The 24601-nt window shown below is 42.8% G+C and overlaps 1 protein-coding gene across 9 annotated transcripts in view; it reads right to left on the minus strand.

Moving 5' to 3' along the window:
- The window catches only part of ELP3 (elongator acetyltransferase complex subunit 3), a 217600-nt gene that overhangs the window by 52709 nt on the left and 140290 nt on the right, over positions 1 to 24601 (minus strand). For 8 of the 9 annotated variants that reach the window (XM_086414852.1, XM_086414847.1, XM_086414848.1 and 5 more), the window contains 2 exons: positions 22115 to 22241; positions 13189 to 13382 (listed from right to left, as the gene is read on the minus strand). In XM_086414852.1, the coding sequence (XP_086270978.1) occupies positions 13189 to 13382; positions 22115 to 22241 (321 nt within the window). Of the gene's footprint in view, positions 1 to 13188; positions 13383 to 21317; positions 22242 to 24601 lie in introns of all 9 variants that reach the window. The other variant, XR_015169438.1, reaches the window with a different exon arrangement.

Consider the following 24601-nt stretch of genomic DNA (forward strand, 5'->3'; position numbering starts at 1 on the left):
AAAAGGAGGGGTAGGTGGCGTGAGGAAATTGTAATTTTTTTTTTAAAAGACAAGTGTAAAACATTGTTTTTACTTGAAATATCTTCCTTCCCACTTTCCTTCCTTTGTTCGTTTCTTCTGATACCTGTCCAGAAAATCATTCCTAGAAACTTTTTCTCCATGTATGAGTTTAGATTCACGAGTCAACACTAAGCAAATTGTCTGTAATTAGCAGAAGCTGACACGAGGTGAACCTACATAGGAATAAGACAGATTTTCTAAAGGCACAGAACACAAAGACACATAATTTTCCTTTGCTATGATTTAAAACAAAAATAAACTAGAATTATTAAAATCCCCTGGATTAAACACCCTGGGAGGAGGCTTTTTCCTTTGCCAGTGGTTTCTTTACAGCAACATATAACCAACAGCTTCCAGATGAGCAGAGTGAGGTGCTCAGCTGTACTTCTGGACCATATTGGTTTTCTACATTTTCACAACTATTTTAAGAGTTTAAAACCAAAGCTAGAAGAAACACTGCAGAGTGAAAACCCTGTGATTCTTTTCCCAAATCAGAAGGTTTCTCAGCCACTTCAGTTCAGTTCAGTTCAGTTGCTCAGTCGTGTCCGACTCTTTGCAACTCCATGAATCGCAGCACGCCAGGCCTCCCTGTCCATCACCATCTCCCGGAGTTCACTCAAACTCACGTCCATCGAGTTGGTGATGCCATCCAGCCATCTCATCCTCTGTTGTCCCCTTCTCCTCCTGCCCCCATCCCTCCCAGCATCAGAGTCTTTTCCAATGAGTCAACTCTTCGCATAAAGTGGCCAAAGTACTGGAGTTTCAGCTTTAGCATCATTCCTTCCAAAGAACACCTGGGGCTGATCTCCTTTAAAATGGACTGGCTGGATCTCCTTGCAGTCCAAGGGACTCTCAAGAGTCTTCTCCAACACCACAGTTCAAAAGCATCAATTCTTTGGTGCTCAGCTTTCTTCACAGTCCAACTCTCACATCCATACATGACCACTGGAAAAACCATAGCCTTGACTTGACGAACCTTTGTTAACACCATCTAAACACTCAGCCTTCTCTTGTACACATTTGCATGTAACGCTTGAGTTACCCATAACACTTCCCTTAGCGCTTCTCTTTCAAAATTTGACCACTGAGACCTTGATACAAACTTCTTTCTGGAAGTCTGCTACTGCTGCTAAGTCACTTCAGTCGTGTCCGACTCTGTGCGACCCCACAGACGGCAGCCCACCAGGCTTCCCCATCTCTGGGATTCTCCAGGCAGGAACACTGGAGTGGGTTCCATTTCAGACATATCGTATTCTAGCTATATCTGAACATAACTTTAAAAATAGCAGTAAATGGAGTATAACATTTTCATGCAGAGATATGAAGCTGTTTTACCAAAACATAGCTACCAAATCATTAAGTGTTAATATCAATAAACTCAGATATGCAGATGACACCACCCTTATGGCAGAAAGTGAAGAAGAACTAAAGAGCCTCTTGATGAAAGTGAAAGAGGAGAGTGAAAAAGTTGGCTTAAAACTCAACATTCAGAAAACTAAGATCATGGCATCCAGTCCCACCCCTTCATGGCAAACAGATGGGGAAACAGTGCAAACAGTGTCAGACTTTATTTTTTGGGGGGCTCCAAAATCACTGCAGATGGTGACTGCAGCCATGAAATTAAAAGACGCTTACTCCTTGGAAGGAAAGTTATGACCAACCCAGACAGCATATTAAAAAGCAGAGACATTACTTTGTCAACAAAGGTCTGTCTAGTCAAGGCTATGGTTTTTCCAGTAGTCATGTATGGATGTGAGAGTTGGACTATAAAGAAAGCTGTGCACCGAAGAATTGATGCCTTTGAACTGTGGTGTTGGAGAAGACTCTTGAGAGTCCCTTGGACTGCAAGGAGATCCAGCCAGTCCACCCTAAAGGAAATCAGTCCTGGGTGTCCATTGGAAGGACTGATGTTGAAGCTGAAACTCCAATACTTTGGCCAACCTATGTGAAGAGCTGACTCATCTGAAAAGACCCTGATGCTGGGAAAGATTGAAGGCAGGAGGAGAAGGGGACGACAGAGGATGAGATGGCTGGATGGCATCACTGACTCAATGGACATGAGTTTGGGTAGACTCCCGCAGTTGGTGATGGACAGGGAGGCCTGGGGTGCTGCTGTTCATGGGGTCGCAAAGAGTCGGACATGACTGAGCGACTGAACTGAACTGTACTATGTGAACACGAACACAAGTTTGTTGGTTTCCTAGTCTTCATATCCGCCCAGGAAAGAGAAGACCATTCCAAGACCTTTGAAAGTTAAAATTTATCAAGTTTTCTTTTTGAGCTATCTCAATAAAAAGTACCATCTATCTTCTTTATGATCCAAATTCCATGATTGGCAAATTATATATAAACAGACAACTGATGTAAGAAGACACAGATAATAATCAGCTTCATGGGAGACATGTTAATCCTCACCAATAGCTCGGGAAATGCAAATTAAAATCCTAGGTAAATAAAATAAAAAATACAACCATTTAATTCTGTAGAGGTTGTGATAAAATCAGAAACCACATATTTACTCTAATATGATATAATTCCTTTGGAAAACCATATCAATATACATAGCAAAAAAGATAACACTCATTTATACGTTCCTTGTTCCAGAAAGTATGTTAAAAGGAATAGTAACAACAACGCTTAGATCCTTTGTTACGAGTAATCCTTCTCCTGGGTTCTACTACTCTAACAGGTTACTTCAACAGAAGTAAAAAGTTCTATGCACATGAATTTTAGATGGAGTAGAGGCCAAGATAATAATAATAAAAAAAGAGAGATGAAGAAACCAGGAAGCAACCTAAATGTCTAACATTAGGGAACAGTTTGCTGAATGAGACAAATTCAAATGCTAGATTACCAGGCTGCCATTAAAATGATAACTATGAAGATTTTTTAAGTCATTGGCAAGAAATAGAATTCAAAAAGCATTATTTGCCAGTGTATAAAATGTACCGCACAGACCCACTGTCTGTTAAATTGAGAGAACTCATTGTACTATCACACAAGACACTGAAATGGTGATGATCATAGTATAAAGAGAAGCATAAAATACTAGGAGTGATAGCAAGAATATGAAACCTGCCTCTTCCTATGAAGATTTACTCTGGGGGTAACCTCAGATATGCAGATGATACCACTCTAATGGCAGAAAGTCAAGAGAAACTAAAGAGCCTCTTGATGAGGGTGAAAAGAAGAATGAAAAAGCTGGCTTAAAACTCAACATTCAAAAAACTAAGATCATGGCATCTGGTTCCATTACTTTATGGCAAACAGATGGGGAAAAAGCAGAAGGAATGACAGATTTTCTTTTCTTGGGCTCCAAAATCACTGTGGACGGTGACTGAAGGCATGAAATTAAAGGACCTGCTCCCTGGAAGGAAAAGGATGACAAACCTAGACAGAGTATTAAAAAGCAGAGACATCACTTTGCTGACAAAAGTCTGTATAGTCAAAGCTATGGATTTCCCATGAGTCATGTATGGATGTCAGAGCTGGATCATAAAGAAGGCTGAGTGCCAATCAATTGATGCCTTTGAACTGGGGTGCTGGAGAAGACTCTTGAAAGTCCCTTGGACAGCAAGGAGATCAAAGTAGTCAATCCTAAAGGAAATCAACCCCAACATTCATTGGAAGGACTGATGCTGAAGCTGCAATACTTTGGCCACCTGATGCGAAGGGTGGCATATCTGGAAAAGACCCTGATGCTAAGAAAGACTGACGGCAAAAGAAGAGGGTGGCAGAGGATGAGATGGTTAGATAGCATCATGGACTCAATGGACATGAGTTTGAGCAAACTCTGGGAGATAGTGAAGGACTGGAAAGCCTGGCGCACTGCATTCCATGGGGTCGCAAAGAGTTGGATTTGACTTGGCAACTGAACAACGATAACAAAATGTACTGCATCCCAATTATACAAAGAAAGTTTTAGAAAAATAATGTAAGCCTGTTCATACCACATATATTGAAAGTGATTTTTACAGTACCTTTATAAATGAAATATCATTCTGTTGATGTAAATATAGTTATATTGCAAGAAAAATTAAATACATGGCTGAAAATTGAGAAGAAAATATAAGTTCTGATAATCAGTACTATTCTATGAACTTTGTTGGGAAGAAGCATAAAAATCACATGATCAAAAAGGAATGTACTGGATCAATGACCAGTGATGCCACATTACACCCCACACCCCAGTACCACAAAGCCCGGTCAAGAATGTCAGTGACTATTGATAACAAAAAGCAAGTCAATATAAAACAAACTTGAATCATATTATGCAGCACATACCAAGAAAATACGTCAATAAAATCGTTAAAAAATAAGTAGCAAGATATTGTAAACTTGAATGAATTCCACAGTTTATGTGTGTTAGTCGTGTCCGACTCTTTGCAACCCCACAGACTGTAGCCCACCAAGGGATTCTCCAGGGAAGAATACTGGAAACTGTTGCTGTTCCCTTCTCCAGAGGATCTTCCAGGTCCAGGGATCGAACCCTGGTCTCCTGCATTGCAGGCAGATTCTTTACTGTTTGAGCTACAGGGAAGTCCACAGTGAGCTACACAAAAAACCAGAATTCTAATGGAAACGTGAAAAACAACATCATAGCTATATTAAACACACAAAAATGTAAAAATAAAATGACAAAGATTTTATCTTTATATTAAAAATACTAGAAAATAATCAACTTCAGAATTAGGAGGGAAGTTGCTATATAAGACAGGGAGCCCAGCCTGGCTCTCTGTGGGGGAGAGAAGCAAGGGAGAGAGGGGATATACGTATAGCTATGGCTGATTCGTGGTGTTGTACGCCAGAAACCGACACAACAGTATAAAGCAACCTTCCTCCAAATCAAAAATAAATTAAAAAGTTAAGTAAATTATCAGTCCCAAAGCATGAAAATCTGACCACACAGCTAAACTCGAGATGACTCTCTACCAAAGGTCTTCACTGCTGGCAACTGAATCATCACTGTCTTCAAATAGAAACTGCCCAGAGATTCACTGAGGACATTACCAAGGCGGCATTTTTAAAGAGATTTTACTTCTTGTTTCACAGTAGTCTATCAGGTTTTAATTCACTCACACATTGGTAAGGTAATAAGAGTGTCACTTCAAAAGCTTAATCCTACACCCCCGAGTACTACGTGTTCCACATAAACCCTGTAAGCGATGTACTGATAGAGAAAGACAGTCTGGCCCCTAGGGTCAGAGCTGGGGGCGGGAAGGGGGTGGGGGCCTCTTCTACTGTTTGAGTCTCCAGAGAGCTGTAATGGGGTCGAGACAGGAGAACGGGGAACATGGGTGTTTCTTTAATCAGCTTCATGTTAGTCATGCATAGTATCAAGACTTTCTCCTCCTACGCCCTTTTGCTTGTCTAAAATACATACTCTTAATTCTTTCTGTCATGACCCCTTTATAGTTTTACTGGAGAGTTTATATTTGCTGCTCCTGTTTTCTCAAAGCCGTTATTTTTTCAGTTGATGGTAAGCCATGATAATGTCCCTCAGTGACATTTCATAAAACCTATAAAATTAAGCTTTTAATGTTATAGCAATGTCTTCATTGCTTGAGACTCACTGGTTACAGCACTAAGGAATTTAAAGATAAATACAGTGGGGAGGATGCAAACTCTTCATCTGATTTCCCATGCTATGCCTTGTTATTCTTGGCTAAAAAAAAAAAAAAAGCAAACTGGTGACCATGGCTGGGAAATGTCTATTCTGTGATACCTGTTGCCTCGCTTGACTGCTGAGAAGTAGTGTACTCGTTTTTCTCTGGTGGCCCCTATCAGTTAAATGCAAAGGAAACTTTTCTTTTGCTGTTGTTAACACTACTTACTGCATCTCAAAGTCACAGAAAAATTCCCAAGTGTGGTACCAATAACTATATTCCTCAAGTATTTGAAAGTAAATTGGGAACAAGATGTCCCAATGGCCCCCCAGAATACTCTTAAGTATCTCCTACAGCAAGGATATTCTTTTACGTAACCATAATACAACCACCAAAATCCAGAGACTGATAGCGGCACTTTACTACTGTCTAATCCTAGACTCCATCCCAACTTCCTGTGAGCCTCTGGTCCCAGCATTCCCATCAGCTGATCAAACGTGACTTTTTAAAAATTTGTGTTTCTATGTACGGTCTTATGCTCTTTTTCTCAATAGATGGAGAGATGCTTCATTAACATTGAACTCATGCCTCAAAGTGGAGAAGGAAATGGCAACCCACTCCAGTGTTCTTGCCTGGAGAATCCCATGGACGGAGAAGCCTGGTGGGCTGCAGTCCATGGGGTCGCACAGAGTTGGACACGACTGAAGCGACTTAGCAGCATGCCTCAAATAGCTCATGTCTGAATGAAGCTAATCTGACATAGGTATATTCTCCATAAGGCACAGTTACAGCCTTCTTGCATACAGGAACACTATAAGACACTTCAGTACGATGTTTAGAGGCCATTTCAAACAGCCACCTCACCAACAAGCAGCCCAGAATTGCAAAAACCATGCCTGTTAAATAGACTGTGAAAAGGACATGTCCACACACACACACTGTATTTGTTATCATTTGTTACAATTATTTCTATATCTACCGGACAGGTTGCAAACCACAAATTGACACCAGTATCTCCTATTCCAGAACACCATGTGGTATATTCTAATTTTTTCCTTTTTCATATTTGTAGTTCCATTTTCAGGGTTCCCTGATGGCTCAATGGTAAAGAACCTGCCTGCCAAAGCAGGCTTGATCCCTGGGTTGGGAAGATCCTGTACAAAAGGGAATGGCGGTATGCTTGCCTAGAGAATCCCATGGACAGAGCAGCCTGGAGGGCTACAGTCCATGGGGTCACAAAGAGCTGGACATTATTTAGCAACTGCACAACAATGACAAATTCTCTTTTCAGATAACAAAAAGCCAGGTCCATTACCCTTAATATTGTCTACCTACTAGATCCACCTCCTGCATGTTACTGACCCTTTCTTTCTGTCCTCATCTCTGGATCCCCTGGACACACTCTCCTTGCCCTGCTGACAAATGGTGCCAAGGGCAGGCATCAGCAAGAATGTCCCCCCTCACACCTGGGCTGCTCTAGCCTGAACCCCGCAACTGACTCCTTCACAAGAACACCCTCCTCCCCGTGCTCTGGGTCCCATGGCTCCCTAGATCTCCATGAGGATGCCTGCATGGCTCAGTACCTCCTAATGTCTCTTAGACTGAATTGTTCCAGAAAGGTGAAAGAGAAGGAGGAGAATGCAAATAATTGTGATAACTGAATTTTCTCATCACTATCTCCTTAATAATTTTTTTTTAAAAGAAATTGGTGTGTATTTATTTATTTATGGTTACATCATACAGCATGAATATCCTAGTTCCCTGATCAGGAACTAAACTTAGGATAATGGAGCATGGAGACTGGCATTGGAAGCACAGAGTCTTAACCACTGGACCACGAAGGAAGTCCTTCTCCTTTTTATTTTTAACTGTACTTAAAAAAAAAAAAATAGATCATTAAGCAATTTAGGTCCTTATGGTGGGCCAACAATTATAAAAATTTAAGAAATCAATATGTTGTGCCAGAAATGTATAACCATTCTTTGATGTTGTTCTTGTTTAGTTGCTCAGTCGGGTCCGACTCTTTGCGACCCCATGGACTGTAGCCCATCAGGCTCCTCTGTCCATGGGATTCTCCAGGCAAGGATACTGGAGTAGGCTGCCATTTCCTACTTCAGAGGATCTTCCCCAACCAGGGATCAAACCTGTGTCTCCTGCATTGGCAGGTGGATTCTTTACCACTGAGTCACCTAAGAAGCCCAAACACCCTTTGACCTTTAAGCAAATCCATTATTTTACGTCCTTGATGATGTTCCCATAGTTGACAGTTCTGCTGTATGTTATGAGTAGCACAGTCTTTGTGCTCAGCAGAGTACTAGTCACAGGACAGCTGACAGGACATCCATTTGTTAATCCCATTTGGTCTTTTACTGGTAATATTAGAATCTGGGTGGTTTTGAGCAGGGTGGTGGAAATGTGCCTTAACAACCAGGAAATGCAGGAATGGCTTTGTCAGGATTGTAGTAAATAGGTAACTTTATGGCCTTTAACTTTATCTTCAGTGTTATGTTTCTAGTTAGAAAAAGGGGGGGTGGCACTCCCCTGAGTGTCCGGTGGTTAGGGCTCCACTCTTCCACTACAGTATATCCATAAGATGGCAGAGTAGAAGGACGTGTGCTCATCTTCTCCTTCAAGAACTCCAAAATTACAACTCGCTGCTGAACAACCGTTGACAGGACAATGTTGGATCCCACCAAAAAGAGATAATACCCCACATCCAAGGGCAAAGGAGAAGCCCCAGCAAGACGGCAGGAGGGGCAAAACTGCATTTAGAAACAAACCCCATACCCATCAGAGATGGTTCAAGGGCTCAAACAAAACCTTGTGTGCACCAGCAGGCCCCACAGAGACTGAGCCAGACCTGCCTGTGAGTGTTTAAGTGTCTCCTGAGGAAGTACAGGTCAGCAGTGGCCTGCCGCAGGGGCAGGGGCTCTGGGTGCAGCAGACTTGGGTATGGCATAAGCCCTCTTGGAGGAGGTCACCATTAACCCCACCATAGAGCCACCAGAACTTACACAGGACTGGGGAAACAGACTCTTAGAGGTCACAAACAGAACCTTGTGTGCACCAGGAGGCCCCACAGAGACTGAGCCAGACCTGCCTGTGAGTGTTTAAGTGTCTCCTGAGGAAGTACAGGTCAGCAGTGGCCTGCCGCAGGGGCAGGGGCTCTGGGTGCAGCAGACCTGGCTGTGGCATAAGCCCTCTTAGAGGAGGTCGCCATTAACCCCACCATAGAGCTGCCAGATCTTACACAGGACTGGGGAAACAGACTCTTGGAGGGCACAAACAAAACCTTGTGCACACCAGGATCCAGGAGAAAGGAGCAGTGACCACAAGAGACTGACCCAGACTTGCCCGTTAAGAGTCCAGGAATCTCTGGCAGAGGCATGGGTCGGCCGTGGCCTGCTGCAGGGTTGGGGGCACTGAGTGTAACAGTGCGTCCAGGGGACCTTTTGAAGGAGGTCGCCATTATCTTCATTACCTCCACCACAGTTTGGCCTCAGGTCAAACAACAGGGAGGGAACACAGCTCCACCCATCAACAGAAAATTGGATTTAAGATTTACTGAGCGTGGCCCATCAGAACAAGATCCAGTTTCCCCCTCAGTCAGTCTCTCCCATCAGGAAGCTTCCAAAGCCTTTATCCTTATTCATCAGAGGGCAGACAGACTGAAAACCACAATCACAGAAAACTAACCAAACTGATCACATAGACCACAGCCTTGTCTAACTCAATGCAACTAGGGCCACCTAAGACGGGACGGTCATGGTGGAGAGTTCTGACAAAACGTGGTCCACTGGAGAAGGGAATGGCAAACAACTTCCGCATTCTTGCCTTAAGAACCCCATGAGCAGTATGAAAAGGCAAAAAGGTAGGACACTGAAAGATAAACTCCCAGGTCAGTAGGTGCCCAATATGCTACTGAAGAAGAAAGGAGAAATAACTCCAGAAAGAATTAAGAGATGGAGCCAAAGCAAAAACAACACCCAGTTGTGGATGTACTGGTGATGGAAGGACAGTCTAATGCCATAAAGAAAATATTGAATAGGAACCTGGAATGTTAGGTCCATGAATCAAGGTAAATTGGAAGTGGTCAAACAGGAGATGGCAAGAGTAAACATCAACACTTTAGGAATCAGTGAACTAAAATGGACTGGAATGGGTGAATTTAATTCAGATGATCATTATATCTACTACTGTGGGCAAGAATCCATTAGAAGAAATGGAGTAGCCCTCATAGTCAACAAGAGAGTCCGAAATGCAGTACTTGGATGCAATCTCAAAAATAACAGAATGATCTCTGTTCGTTTCCAAGACAAACCATTCAATATCACAGTAATCCAAGTCTATGCCCCAACCAGTAATGCTGAAGAAGCTGAAGTTGAACGGTACTATGAAGACCTACAAGAGCTTTTAGAACTAACACCCAAAAAAGATGTCTTTTTCATTATAGGGGACTGGAATGCAAAAGTAGGAAGTCAAGAAACACCTGGAATAACAGGCAAATTTGGCCTTGGAATACAAAATGAAGCAAGGCAAAGACTGAGTTTTGCCAAGAGAACGCACTGGTCATAGCAAATACTCTCTTCCAACAACACAAGAGAAGACTCTACAAATGGAAATCACCCGATGGTCAATACCAAAATCAGACTGATTATATTCGTTGCAGCCAAAGATGGAGAAGCTCTATACAATCAGCAAAAACAAGACTGGGAGCTGACTGTTTTAGCTCATGAACTCCTTATCACCAAATTCAGACTTAAATTGAAGAACACAGAGAAAACCACTGGACCATTCAGGTACGATCTTAAATCAAATCCCTTATGATTATACAGTAGAAGTAACAAACAGATTTAAGGGATTAGATCTGATAGACAGAGTGCCTGAAGAACTATGGACAGAGGTTTGTGACACTGTACTGGAGGCAGTGATCAAGACTATTCCCAAGCAAAAGAAATGCAAAAAGGCAAACTGGTTGTCTGAGGAGGCCTTACACATAGCTGAGTAGAGAAGAGAAGTGGAAGGCAAAGGAGAAAAGGAAAGATATACCCAATTGAATGCAGAGTTCCAAAATAGCAAGGAGAGATAAGACAGTCTTCCTCAGTGATCAATGCAAAGAAATAGAAGAAAACAATAGAATGGGGAAAGATTAGAGATCTCTTGAAGAAAATTAGAGCTACCAAGGGAACATTTCATGCAAAGATGGGCACAATAAAGGACAGAAATGGTATGGACCTAACAGAAGCAGAAGATATAAAGAAGCATACACAGAAGAAATATACAAAAAAGATCTTCATGACCCAGATAAGCACAATGGTATGATCACTCACCTAGAGCCAGACATCCTAGAAAGTGAAGTTAAATGGGCCTTAGGAAGCATCACTATGAACAAAGCTAGTGGAGGTGATGGAATTCCAGTTGAGCTATTTCAAATCCTAAAAGATGATGCTGTGAAAGTGCTGCACTCAATATGCCAGCAACTTTGGAAAACTCAGCAGTGGCCACATGACTGGGAAAGGTAAATTTTCATTCCAATCCCAAAGAAGGGCAATGCCAAAGAACGTTCAAATTATTGCACAATTGCACTCATCTCACACGCTAGTAAAGTAATGCTCAAAATTCTCCAAGCCAGGCTTCAATAGTACATGAACTGGGAACTTCCAGATGTTCAAGCTGGATTTAGAAAAGGCAGGGGAACCAGAGATCAATTGCCAACATTTGCTGGATCATTGAAAAAGCAAGAGAGTTTCAGAAAAACATCTACTCCTGCTTCATTGACCATGTTAAAGATTTGACTACGTGGATCACAACAAACTGTGGAAAATTCTGAAAGAGATGGGAATACCAGACCACCTTACCTGCCTCTTGAGAAATCTGTATGCAGGAAAAGAAGTAACAGTTAGAACTGGACATGGAACAACAGACTGTTTCCAAATCGGGAAAGGAGTATGTGAAGGCTATATATTGTCATCCAGCTTATTTAACTTATATGTAGAGTACATCATGCAAAATGCCAGGCTGGATGAAGCACAAGCTGGAATCAAGGTTGCCGGGAGAAATATCAATAATTTCAGATATGCAGATGACACCACCCTTATGGCAAAAAGCAAAGAAGAACTAAAGAGCCTCTTGATGAAAGTAAAAGAGGAGAGTGAAAAAGCTGGCTTAAAACTCAACATTCAGAAAACTAAGATGATGGCAACTGGTCCCATCACTTCATGACAAATAGATGAGGAAACAATGGAAAGAGTGACAGACTTTATATTTCGGGGCTCCCAAATCACTGCAGATGGTGACTGTAGCCATGAAATTAAAAGATGCTTGCTCCTTGGAAGGAAAGCTATGACCCATCTAGACAGCATATTAAAAAGCAGAGACATTACTTTGCCAACAAAGGTCCATCTAGTCAAGGCTATGGTTCTTCCTGTGGTCATGTATGGATGTGAGAGTTGGACTATAAAGAAAGCTGAGCGCCGAAGAATTGATGCTTTTGAACTGTGGTGTTGGAGAAGACTCTTGAGAGTCCCTTGGACTACAAGGAGATCCAGCCAGTCCACCCTAAAGGAAATCAGTCCTGAATATTCATTGGAAAGACTGATGTTGAAGCTGAAACTCCAATACTTTGGCCACCTGATGCGAAGAACTGACTCATAGGAAAAGACCCTGATCCTGGGAAAGATTGAAGGCGGGAGGAGAAGGGGACGACAGAGGATGAGATGGTTGGACTGCGTCACCTACTCAATGGACATGAGTTTGAACAAGCTCTAGCAGTTAGTGATGGGTAGGGAGGCCTGGTGTGCTGCAGTCCACGGGGTCGCAAAGAGTCGGACACGACTGAGCGACTCAACTGAACTAAAGTTCCAGTGCAGGGGACATGGTTCTGATCCCTGATCAGGGAACTAAAATTCCGCGTGCCTCAGCACAGACAAGGGAAAAAAAACAAAACCATGATTGTAAACGAGATCTCAGATTCTCTATCCTAGGAAAAACTGTTCAGGTGATTTCCTTCATGCCAACAGGAACAGGTCACTCTTTCTCCATAGTTACATTAATATCAGTGAAGAATGCCTGTTGCTACTCTCTCAGGGGCTCTAGAACAGGGATAACACACACATGGTCAGTGCGTCCTCTCACACTCAGTATAGGATCTGGGTTGGAGCAGATCCGGAAGAGGAAACACTGATTGAGATCACAGGCTCCTGCGACCCAACACCACACTGCTGACCATCACCCTCCACCCATCTCCTGGCTCATGAATGAGTGGAGGAATTAACACATGGATACAGATGACACTAGCAAAGCAGCTTGGACACCTGTCTTATCCCCAACCCCTCTATATACAGAGAGCATTCCTGATGTCCCATTTGTTCCCAGACCCTCTGTCTACAGACAGCATTCCTGGTGTCCCATTTGTAATGAAAAAAAATTCAAACCCATCAATTTTCAATGACACTGTTCTCATTAGACACTGGATAGACAGACTTGTCAGTAATGACTGCGGGCATGAAAGATAACACACTACCTCTGCACGCGGTACACTCGAGTCCACGGGGGCACGAGGGCCAGGATCCGGGCCACCAACTCGATCAGGTCGCTGGGGGAATAACTCTTGTATCTTCCTGACTTCCACAGTTCATAGAGCCCTGTCCCACGAATCACCAGGGTAGGGTAGAGTTTCAAACCGTCAGGACGGAAAGCTGGGTTCTCGAAAAACTCCTGTGGAGAGGGAAGATGAGCTCCATTAGTTACATGGAGATTACCCACGGTGAAGTTTCCATCCTGGGCCGACTTCTCTCACACACCTGCCTGGTCCCTAGACTACTTTCCATCAAGCGTGGGGAAACAGAACAGAAACTCACTGTTTTTATAGTCTCACGGGAGCAAGACACTTGGGTGCTGGGTGCCCAAGCCCTGGCTGACCCAGCTCCTGGCCACTGCTGCGGGGTCATCACTTGCCAGCCTCCCAACCTTGCCTTCCTGCCGTGGCAAAGGCAATTTCCTCTGCCTGGAAATCTTATCAGGTTTTCTTCATCTAGCTCACCTTTAGGTCTCAGCTCGAATGCCAATTCTTCAACGAAGTCTTACTGACCTTCAAATACAAGTTGCTTCACTTAAATTTTTTTTTGGCGGGGGGGAATTCTGTATTATTGCTTTCTTAACATCATCACACTGAAGATTCATCTGATGCCTGCCTTTACCTCCAGACCACAATCTCCTTTAATAATGAAGTATACTTAAAAGTGACTTTTAAAAGTGACATAGATCATTATCTGGGCTGCAAAACCTAGTGTTTCCTGTGTGGCCCTCTGCAGAGAAAGTATGCCGACCCCTGGGTATGACTGTGTTGCTCTCAGGCCAGCGGGCACCGTTCCTAACCCAGAAGACACACACAGTCCATTTGTCACCTGGATGCTGAGCAGTACAGCTAATTCATCTCTTTTGACACAGTCATTTCCTGCATTGTATCACCTCAGCTGGCTTATTTCTTTACTTGGGATGAAGCAAGGAGACATCAAGCCTTCTCCTTTCTATGATTTTGCACTGCAAATCTGCTCTTATCTAGATTCCACTTGACATGTGATGGAGGAATTAAAGTGGATTCATATAGTTCCCTCTCACCCCGACCTGGCATTAGTGTCTAAATGGCCAGAGTACTGTATCTTGTGAATGGAGTAAATGCTTTCTATCTTGTGCTGTTATTACTCCAGAGCTTCCCATTGTGTAACTTGCTTTCCAAAGAGATATAACTACTGAGTTTTCGATCTCTCTCATTGATTCCTATTATCATCTTAAATGCTGTAATCTTTGTGCACCATTGGCTCTGAGGGACAGTCTGCTGTAACTGCGTGTAATTTTCCCTGTAACATTTCTATTTTAAAGAGTCATCCAGTCTTTAATAAATATTCTATAGCCATCCACAAAAAGTATGTATGCAAGTCACTCTCCACCTAGTCTGCATCCATACGGGGAACATAGGATTTCAGCAAAGTACTTCTGGCTACTTGCATAATAAATTTAGGAGATATAAGGGCTGATATAATCCTTTCATAAGAATGATGATAGATGGAATTGGCGCAGGATTTCTGGTAAACACAGAGAATTGAAATATGTGTTTCTTTCCTTTCCTTCCAAAATCACACTAAAATAACAGGAAATAATTTTTTTAAAGCATAAACTCGGAGGAACAAAGGGAACATCAGACGAGAGAGGAGGAGGAGTAAGTGATGGCAGTAATTTCTGGAAGACAGAAAATGGAAGACTGGGAAATGACTGCAAATGAAGAAAACTGCAAACAAACCATCTGCAAAGGAGGGTACGGAGGAAAGGGCAGCTCAGCCACACGAGAGTCCCAGGAAGGCACGTACATCAGAAACCGCACGCATCAGGCAGGAGGGAAGATGGCACTGGATCAAAGTCTTTTCACAGATTTATCTCTAATTCCCCTAAGTTCTGAGTCCTTCTACAGGCAGTCACCTGTAGAAGGTGACATTTTTAAGGTGCCCGTTTGTTCCCTGGAGAAACTAGAAAGCTGCTGGACTCTGAGATGGCAGGTGCAAAGGAAGATGTGAGTGAGGATCAGAGCTTGAAAACAAGGAGATTAAGTGAAAGCCAGCATGGTAAATGGTGGGCCCCACCCTGCTCCCTGGACACCAGTAACCAGTTTGCTGTGACCTAGACACATATCCCCCACAGCCCCCAAGAGCAAGCTGGAGAGTTTGTCTCTGGATTAAATAAATGGTCCTAAATAAGAGTTCAGGGTACTGACATTTGGGAATCCCCTAAAGAAAGGAAGGCTGATTACTGTGAGGTATACCATCAACAAGCCACAAAGAGTTTGTGATCTGGTTTTTCAGCTCCTCATCTTTAAGGCATGACCATTTGGCTAACGATTACCAGATACTTGGGGGGAAGTCTAAAACAGGAAAGGCAGACCAAACAAAAAGAAACAGAGGAACTTGGAGCAAACAGAGGCATTGCATGAAGGAAAAATAAACCTTAAAAAAACAAACTGTAATTCCTTTAGAGAGAGAAGATCTAGTACATCCATAAAGGGCTTCCTAGGTGGCAAAGAACTTGCCAATGTAGGAGATGCAAGAGACGTGGGTTTGTTTGATCCCTGGGTCAGGAAGATCCCCTAGAGAAGGAAATGAAAACTCACTCCAGTACTTTTGCCTGGAAAATTCCATGAACAGAGGAGCCTGGAGTGCTGCAGTCCAGGGGGCACAAAGAGGTGGACATGATTGAGCGCGCGCACACGCACACACACACACACACACAAAACAAGAGGATGCTAGAGAACTGAATGTAAGAAAGAACTCTTGGAAATTAAAACTATAACAAAAACATCTAACAGAAAAGTTGAAAGATAAAGTGAGAAAATAATAAGAAAGCAGGAAAAAAAAGACAAAAGCAGAAAAGATAAGAATATCAGATAATCAACCTGGGAGATCCAACATTTCTAATATGAGTTTTAGAAACAGAACACAGAAAATGAAACAGGAAAAAGTATCCCATAGTACAAAGAAATTTCTCAGAAGAGTTGATCAAAATATAGCATGATTAATTAAAAAAAACTCTCTTAAGATACACCACTGTGATATATCACTTTCTCCAGAGTGAAAAAACCCAGGTTATATATATAGTAGTTTTTAAGGAATAAGGAATACAGTATTAGGAATAAGAATGACAGTATGCTTCTTAGCAGCACTAGAAGAGCTACAAGACAATGGCATAATGTTTTAAAAAAGAAAAAAAGGAGGGAAAATGGCTTTATGGGATTCTGTTAAGTGTGAAGGTGGAAGACAGAAGAGACATTCTTGCACATGTAAAAGGTTTGCTTTCCATGATAAATCCTTTCTTAGGAAGCTGCTGGAGCATGTGTTTTAGTAAAAGAAGTGTTGAAGTGTGAAGTGTTAGTGTTAGTTGTGTCTGCCTCTTTGCAACCCCATGAACTATAGCCCTCCAGGCTCCTCTGTCCATGGGGATTCTTCAGGCAAGAATACTGGAGAGGGTTGCCATTTTCTCCTCCAGGGCATCTTCCCAACCCAGGGATCAAACCCGGGTCTCCGCATTACAGGCAGATTCTTTATCATCTGAGCCATCAGGGAAGCCCAAGTAAACCAATAAAAGTAAAGGAATAAACCAATAAAAAGATTAATTTGGTTTCCAAAACAAAGGTTCTGACTGTAGAGAGTCAGAAGAGGAGCCCTAAGGAAGACACCTGTGAACCAGACAGAGAATTGCCAGTCCAGGTTGGAGCTGGAAGATTAAATGTCCAAGAGTTATATTTTGAGTCTAAAAATGGAACTTAGAGTATCTGACACAGTTGGCCAGTGACAGAGGGGCTTTAACACTGAACAGGCACATTTGAAGGTTACAGAACTTGGAGAACTAATAAGAAAGAAAAAAAAGAGATGATTTCATAGTTAACTGGAAGAAAAACAAAAAGTTACTTAAGAAAAGAACGTAAGTATGATATATTGGCTTCCCCAATGGCTCGGTGAGTAAAGAATCCATCTGCAATGCAGGAGACACAGGAGATGCTTTTGAACTGTGGTGCTGGAGAAGACACCTGAGAGTCCCATGGACAGCAAGGGGATCAAACTGGTCAATCCTAAAGGAATCTTCACTGGAAGCACTGATGCTGAAGCTGAAGCTTCAATACTTGGACCACCTGGAAGGTCTGATGCTAAAGCTGAAGCTCCAATACTTTGGCCACCTGATGTGAGGTGCGAATTCATTGGAAAAGACCCTGATGCTGGGAAAGACTGAGGGCAGGAAGAGAAGGGGATGACAGAGGATGAGATGGTTGGATGGCATCACCGAGTCAGTGGACATGAGTTTGAGCAAGCTCCAGGAGTCGGTGATGGACAGGGAAGCATGGTGTGCTATAGTCCATGGGGTCGCAAAGAGTCAGACACAACCGAGCGACTTTCTCTCTACTGATGCTCAGGAAACAGCAATCCAAACACGGAAGAAGGAAACACAGTGGTAAATATTAGAACCCCCGCCCCACCACTAGGCTACAACAGTTGAAAGTGGCGAGGACTACTGCATTTCGATATGACCCCCTTAGGAGGTACTGGATTCTCAAATACTATTTAATAACAGCTTATTAATTCCACTTATTTTATAAACTTAAAAATTAACAAACATCATTCTGCTGGTGATGTGAATGATACATTAGACGGGAACATGGCTGGTGGCCCTGTGACTTAGATAAGAAGCTGTCTGCCTTTGCAGGGGGTTGAAAGCATGAAGCTGTGGTGGTGGGGGTGAAGAGGAGGGGACGGCTTTAAAAGATATTCAGAGGGAGTAACAGACAGGACCTCCTGTTGGATCAGACCCAGAGTCCAGGGAACAGTAAGAGGAGCAGCAGCAGCAAAGATGTATGAGCACTCGCTCTGTGCCAGGCATTTTTCTAACTATGCATTATCTCTGCCCATCTTCACAGCCACCCCATTTTAAAGATGAGGAAACTGAGGAACAAAGAAGTTCAAACAGTTTGCTACCAAGTGGTGGGGCCAGGACTCAAGCTCACCCCAGGCTGGCTCTGGAGTCCAAATATTTTCTACTTCCTCCTGAATGATTCCTAAATGTCTAGCTTGGGAGAGTATGTGGATGGCGGGGCCACAAATAGTACAGGAAACAGAAGAGGAGGAGACCACTGGGGAATGCAGAAGTATGTCCATATTGGATACATTACGTCTGAAGTGCGGGTAAGGCCTCTGGTGCCTGTTGAAGAGTGTTCAGCAATTGGACTTAAGAGCTGAGGCTTAAGACTGCAGAGAAAATGAGATTCGTTGAAGTGTAAGTGGTAAAATCAGGACAACAGAAGAAAGACACATGTATAGACAGAAGAGCAAAAGACAGAAGCCACATTTATGCAGTGAGGAGAAAAAGAAGATCTAGCAGAAAAGAAATAGTCCTAGAGGTAAAAAGGGAAGCAGGAGGCAGCAGAGTCACAAAAGCCAGGGAGGTGAGAATTTAAGACTGGAGATAGTCCCGTGGGATCTACCTTCCCCGACCAGGGATCTAACTTTCATTCCTTGCACTGGGAGGTGGATTCTTAACCACTGGACCACCAGGGAAATCCCTGGAGATAGTCTCTAACAACAACAAATGCTAAGGTTGGATAAAATGTCAGCAGAGAAGTAGCCTTTGGATTTGGAGATTAGCAAGTATATCACAATGTTTGAGGGCAGGCTGTGTGTATGTGTGTGTCTGTGTTGGCAGCGGAGGACCTGCCAAACTATAACTTGATCACTTGGTTTTTGGGAAAAAAGCTCAGTGGGGGTGCGGGCAACTCCTGAGAGTCAAAAAGGTGGGCAAACATGGATGGACTTTGAAAGACTTCCCATGATTGACAGAAGGTTCTGGAGATAATTTTTCCTCAAGAGAAACCAACACTTTTTTAGCTACACTTAGCTGAAATGCTAAGCATTTTCAGCACCCTGAGCTTGCATATCCAAAAGCAGTCTAATTTTAAAAGAATAAAAGACCGAAACAGCAAAAAGTCATTATGAGTAATAAATGATACAACATTTTGTAGTCTTATCTGAGGACAGGTGGAAAGGGTGAAGTTAATGCTCGGAGGATAAAGTCCTAAGATGTTAAACATTCTCCATCACAACCAGGATTTTCAGCTTTATAAGGAAAAAGAAAATTTCATTCCAAAAGGAAATTTGAGTTACTAGACAATATAAGTAAATGCTGTTGATCACACACAGCTTTGACCAGCTCTGCACCTATCACTAGATAAGAGTGTGAATCTACATTGAACAGATGCAAATGACCACTTCTGCTCTTAGTGACTCAGAATTAACCTAAGTAACAAGGTGTGAGAGCAAAGCCAATTTATAACTAAGGTGCACAGCACACAACCCTAGAGATACTACGGCTGCAATACCTCAGTGGCTGTAGATGCTTTATGGGTGTACCAGGCAAGGCTGCCTTGTCCTCCAGAGTGATAACATTTTATAGACTTCTACAATTATTACAAGTAGACCCCTTACCTAGCAATGCTTCCAATGAATAAAACATGTTAAGGGAACTATCTGTGGGCTGCTAATGTGACAATAAAAGTAGACGAGGAAAAAGTTTTTAAAGTGTAAAATATGCTGCCTGCTACTGCTAAGTCACTTCAGTCATGTTCGACTCTGTGCGACCCCACAGACGGCAGCCCACCAGGCTCCCCCATCCCTGGGATTCTCCAGGCAAGAACACTGAAGTGGGTTGCCATTTCCTTCTCCAATGCATGAAAGTGAAAAGTGAAAGTGCAGTCACTCAGTCATCTCTGACTCCTAGCGACCCCATGGACTGCAGCCCACCAGGCTCCTCCGTCTGTGGGATTCTCCAGGCAAGAGGACTGGAGTGGGTGCCAATAACATGCTGCCTACTAGTTCAGAAAATCTCTAGAAAACAAGATTTCCTAGACAAAACCTAGTTTGTTTGTTTTTTAATTAGTAAACCTTTTATTGAAATATATCTTAGTATGGAAAAGTACACAAATCATAAGTGTAGATACTATCAAACAGCTTTCTAATCTGATGTACCAATTTATATTCCCACTAACAGTGAATGAGAGTTCCAGTTGCTTCACACTCTTATCAACACTTGATATTGTCTTTTTTCATTTTCACTACCCTGATAAGTATACACTAGCCGTGCACTGTAGTTTTAAATTTCATTTCTTTGAAGATAAATGACTTAGAGAACTTTTGAACAGGTATTGAGTAGCTGAACATCTTATTTGTGAAGTGCTTGTTCAAGATTTTTTTCCCCCATTCTATTAGGGTGTCTTTTTAAAAAAATTGATTTGTAAAAATATTTACGATAATCTATAGGTTGATTTTTCAGAGGATTTTTTTCTAGAGAGAAATCTGATTTTTCTCATTTTGGCTCTATTGTGTTATTCATTTGCTGGGATGAAGTTAGAAAAGGCATACAGTCTACTCATATTCCCTGTGGGTTTCTTTGAAAAGATTGTAAACAAGAAGATAAATCTGTTTACATGGAGGGCTGTCTTTGCAATGTTATTTCTGAACTATTCTTTAAAGACACTAAGAAAATAAATTGTGAGACTCAGTTATTTGCTATTACATTTTTTTTTCCCCAAGGGCACTTAAAGTTATGAACTCTGGCTATACCACTGGCCCACCCAGAAGCTGTGCTAAAGAAATGTGTGTTTCAGGTGCCTTTTAGGCTTATAGTCTAGTACCCAGCTAATACGACTGAGAGGAAGATATGGCTCAAAATCTATTACATAGTCAATATGCGGGAATTCGTAACATCTGTGAACATCTGTGAATTAATGCTGTCTTATAAAACAGACCTTTAGTTGTATTTCATTTGCTTGGAAATAATAAAAATAAACTTTCTGAAAGGAAAGAAAGAACATCATGATGAATTCCACAGTTCTAATAACAGAGCATAAAAGTCTTTTTGCTGATGAAATAACTTGATAAACATTTTCATCCTCTTCTCTAAAAGGATATCCCTAAGCCACTTTCCTATTTGAGAATCTGAAGGAAGAAAGAGTTCTGACCAATCTCATTTCCCAAGACCAAGCTAACATGGATCAAGCTAACATGTGATAGGGTGAAAACAAACGAACAGGATTTCCTGGGGGTACAGTGGATAAGAACCCACCTGCCAATGCAGGGGACACGGTCTGATCCCTGGTCAGAGATTTCACACACTGCAGGCAACTGGAGACTGGGCACCTCAACTCCTGAGCCCAAGCTCTCGAGCTTGTGAGATGCAACCGCTGAAGCCCATAGAGCCGAGCTCCACGACACGAGAGGCCGTCACGATGAGAGCCCGTGCATCACAACCAAGAGGAGCCCCCCTCGCCACAACCAGAGAAAGCCCGAGTGCAGCAATGAACACCCAGCACGACCAAAAATACATTAATAAATTATCTTTTAAAAAAGCAAACAAACCCCAGAGTTAGGTATTAAAATTCAAAGAACGGAAAGGCTAGAAGAAAACAGAATAGTTTCTTTCCCTGTTTAGGGAAATCCTGAAAGAGAAAGGCAGTTCTAAGCTTAGAAGCATCTTAAGAAATCACTAAATAAATAAGTAAACAGGAAAGCTTGACAACAGAATAAAAAGTAAAAGACCAAGAAAAATATTAATAGTGTGGGGAAAATATTTTTAACAAATTGCCTAGAAAGTTCATATAATTAACATTAAAAATATTCATATCCAGTGGAGGAATCAGTCAGAGAACAATTCCCCAAAGATGGAAGAATTATACTTACTGGATACATGTATACATATGGCTGAGTCCCCGCGCTTTCCACCTGAAACTATCTCAACATTGTTAATCGGCTGTACGCCAACACAAAATAAAAAGTTAAACAAAAAAAGAGAAAAAAAGCAGAGCGGGTAGCAGCAGGACGCACAGGCATTCTCACGGCAGCCTGGTTTGGGTCAACACTTACTGTGAACTGTTCAATGTCTCTCTCCAGCCCCACATTCGGCAGATCAGGCATCATGTGAGCCACCACTTTGAAGCCAGAATCTTTGGCCAGGTGGAAGGACTCGCACACTGCCTTCACAGTGTGGCCCCTGAGGAAAGAAAATTCACTACCTGTTACACAAATAAACGGGCAAGAAGGTGAGCAGCAGCAACAGAGCGAAACAAAGTCTGACACAGGTAGCGGTAGCTCTGGAATGAGGAATATGGTTGGGGAAGAGGAAATCTTAGAAAGTCATCTTTACATCTCTGCTTCTAAGAAGGCCTGGAGAAAAATAATTTTAATTCTAAGATATTTCTCAGAAATTCCTTATGCACCTCCTCAAAGTTCTGACAGCAAGTGACTGAGGTCACAACAATTAATATGGTGGTGGTTTAGTTGCTTCGTTGTGTCCTACTCTTGTGAGCCCATGGACTGTAGCCCGCTAGGCCCCTCTATCCGAGGGGATTCTCCAGCTAAGAATACTGGAGTGGGTTGCCATTTCCTTCTCCAGGGGATCTTCTCAATCCAGGGATTGAGCCTGGGTCTTCTGCATTGCAGGTGGATTCTTCACCGACTGAGCCACCAGGGAAGAAGAATTAATATACACTAAAATTACCTGGTTTAGCATTATGGGCCACAATAAGTCTGCTAATATAAATACCTAGGTTAAAAACAAGAATAGTGAGATCAGAGCCTTACAAGAACAGGATTTTGTTATGCCCTTTCTTTTAAAAATATTTATTACAAATAATTTCATTGGGAGAAAGAAAGGGAGGAAGGGAAAGGTGGGCAGAGAGAGACAGAGAGATTCATCAATATGCAAAGTACATTTCACTCTGGTGGGCAGGCAGGTCCTTAAAAAAGTATTAGTAAGAAGAGAGAATAATTGAGTGACAAAGTATAATCATTTGGGGCCAGCTGGATAAGTCAGCTTAACATTCTAGCGCTACATTCAAGACGCAAGCCCTATTAATAGTTTGGGGCTATTAAAAACTGAAGCCCACAGGGCTCTCACCAGAAAGACCTTCCCATTCACCACCAAAAACTCCTAGAAACTGTGGACCCCAGCCCACTCTCTGAAGGTTCCTATTCATTTCCATGGCTTCACTCTCTGATCTCTTTTTGCTAACGACTTCTCAATTTCCATGGCTGGGTCAGGCCTCTCTTCTGACACCACGCCCAAATACCCAATACTCCACTGCTGCGCTGTACAACAGTCACGAGGCACACATGGTTATTCAAGTTTATCTTGAAACTGATCCAAATCAGTAATTCAGTTCCTTGGCTGTGCTACCACAGTGGACAATGTGGGTTCTGAACATTTCAGTCACTGTGGAATGTTCTGCTGGACAGCCTGGCTCTAAAGCAAACCTTCAACTGGTTGCTGCACCAGCACGTAAGGGTCTAAAGCCTAGTTTTCCACAGTGAAACTCATCTTGCCTCCCAGCCTCCCTCCCTCCCATTCTTTCTCACCCTCATTCCCATTCGGTCACCATACACTGCTTTTCAGGACATCACCTCCTGCTTGAATTCCTGCAACAGCCTCTGAACTGGCCTTCCTTCCATCTTCTTAGTCCACCCTCACACTGTGATCCCTAAAAAGCGATGTTTCTAAAATGCGGATATGGGGACTTCCCTGGGGTCCGGTGGTTTAAGACTTCCAGTTTCCTCTGCAGGGGGCAGGGGTTCGATCCCTGGTAGGGGAACTTAAGATCCCACATGCCATGTGGTGTGGCCAAAAATAAATAAATGAATACATAAAATGCAGACTTAGCTGGCCTTGGATTAAAGTCTAAGCCCACTGGGCCAACTTCGAAGGCTCAGTCCCTCTGCTGACCCTTTCAGCCTCACCTCTGACCGTGCTCCCACCTCACACTCCACACTCCACCAAACAAAATCAGCCCAAAATCCCTAAACGTGCCATGATGTGCTTCTGCTCTCAGGAGCTTGCCTGTACTCTTCTTTCAGCCAGAAACAGTCTTCCTCTTCCCCACCTGACGAACTCAGACTCTTCCTGTGAGTCTCAGCAGCCTGAAAGAGTCTTCCTCTTCCCCACCGGATGAACTCAGACTCTTCCTGTGAGTCTCAGCTTCCACATCATTTTCTTCAGAAAGCTTCTCTGGTCTCCGAGAGACTCCATCCGCAAGGTACCCCTCCAGCACAGCCTTTTTACTGCAGCAGCCCTACCAGCGTTTCTGGCTCAAGCCTTCCCCAACAAGACTGCATCGTATTCACATTGCTCTTTCTCAAGCCTGATATCCATCAGACTCTTCCTGCGCACAAAAATATTTTGGAGATCTCTATTACCTTAAAGGGGCTTCCCTGGTGGCTCAGTGGTAAAGAATCTAGTTGCCAATGCAGGAGATGTGGGTTCGATTCCTGGGTTGGGAATATTCCCTGGAGAATGAAATGGCAACCCACTCCAGTATTCTTGCCTGAGAAATTTCATGGACAGAGAAGCCTGGAGGG

Source organism: Bos grunniens, chromosome 8 (assembly GCF_055505025.1).
Source record: "Bos grunniens cultivar Pamir isolate PY7600 chromosome 8, Bosgru_T2T1.0, whole genome shotgun sequence".
Classification (NCBI taxonomy): domain Eukaryota; kingdom Metazoa; phylum Chordata; class Mammalia; order Artiodactyla; family Bovidae; genus Bos; species Bos grunniens.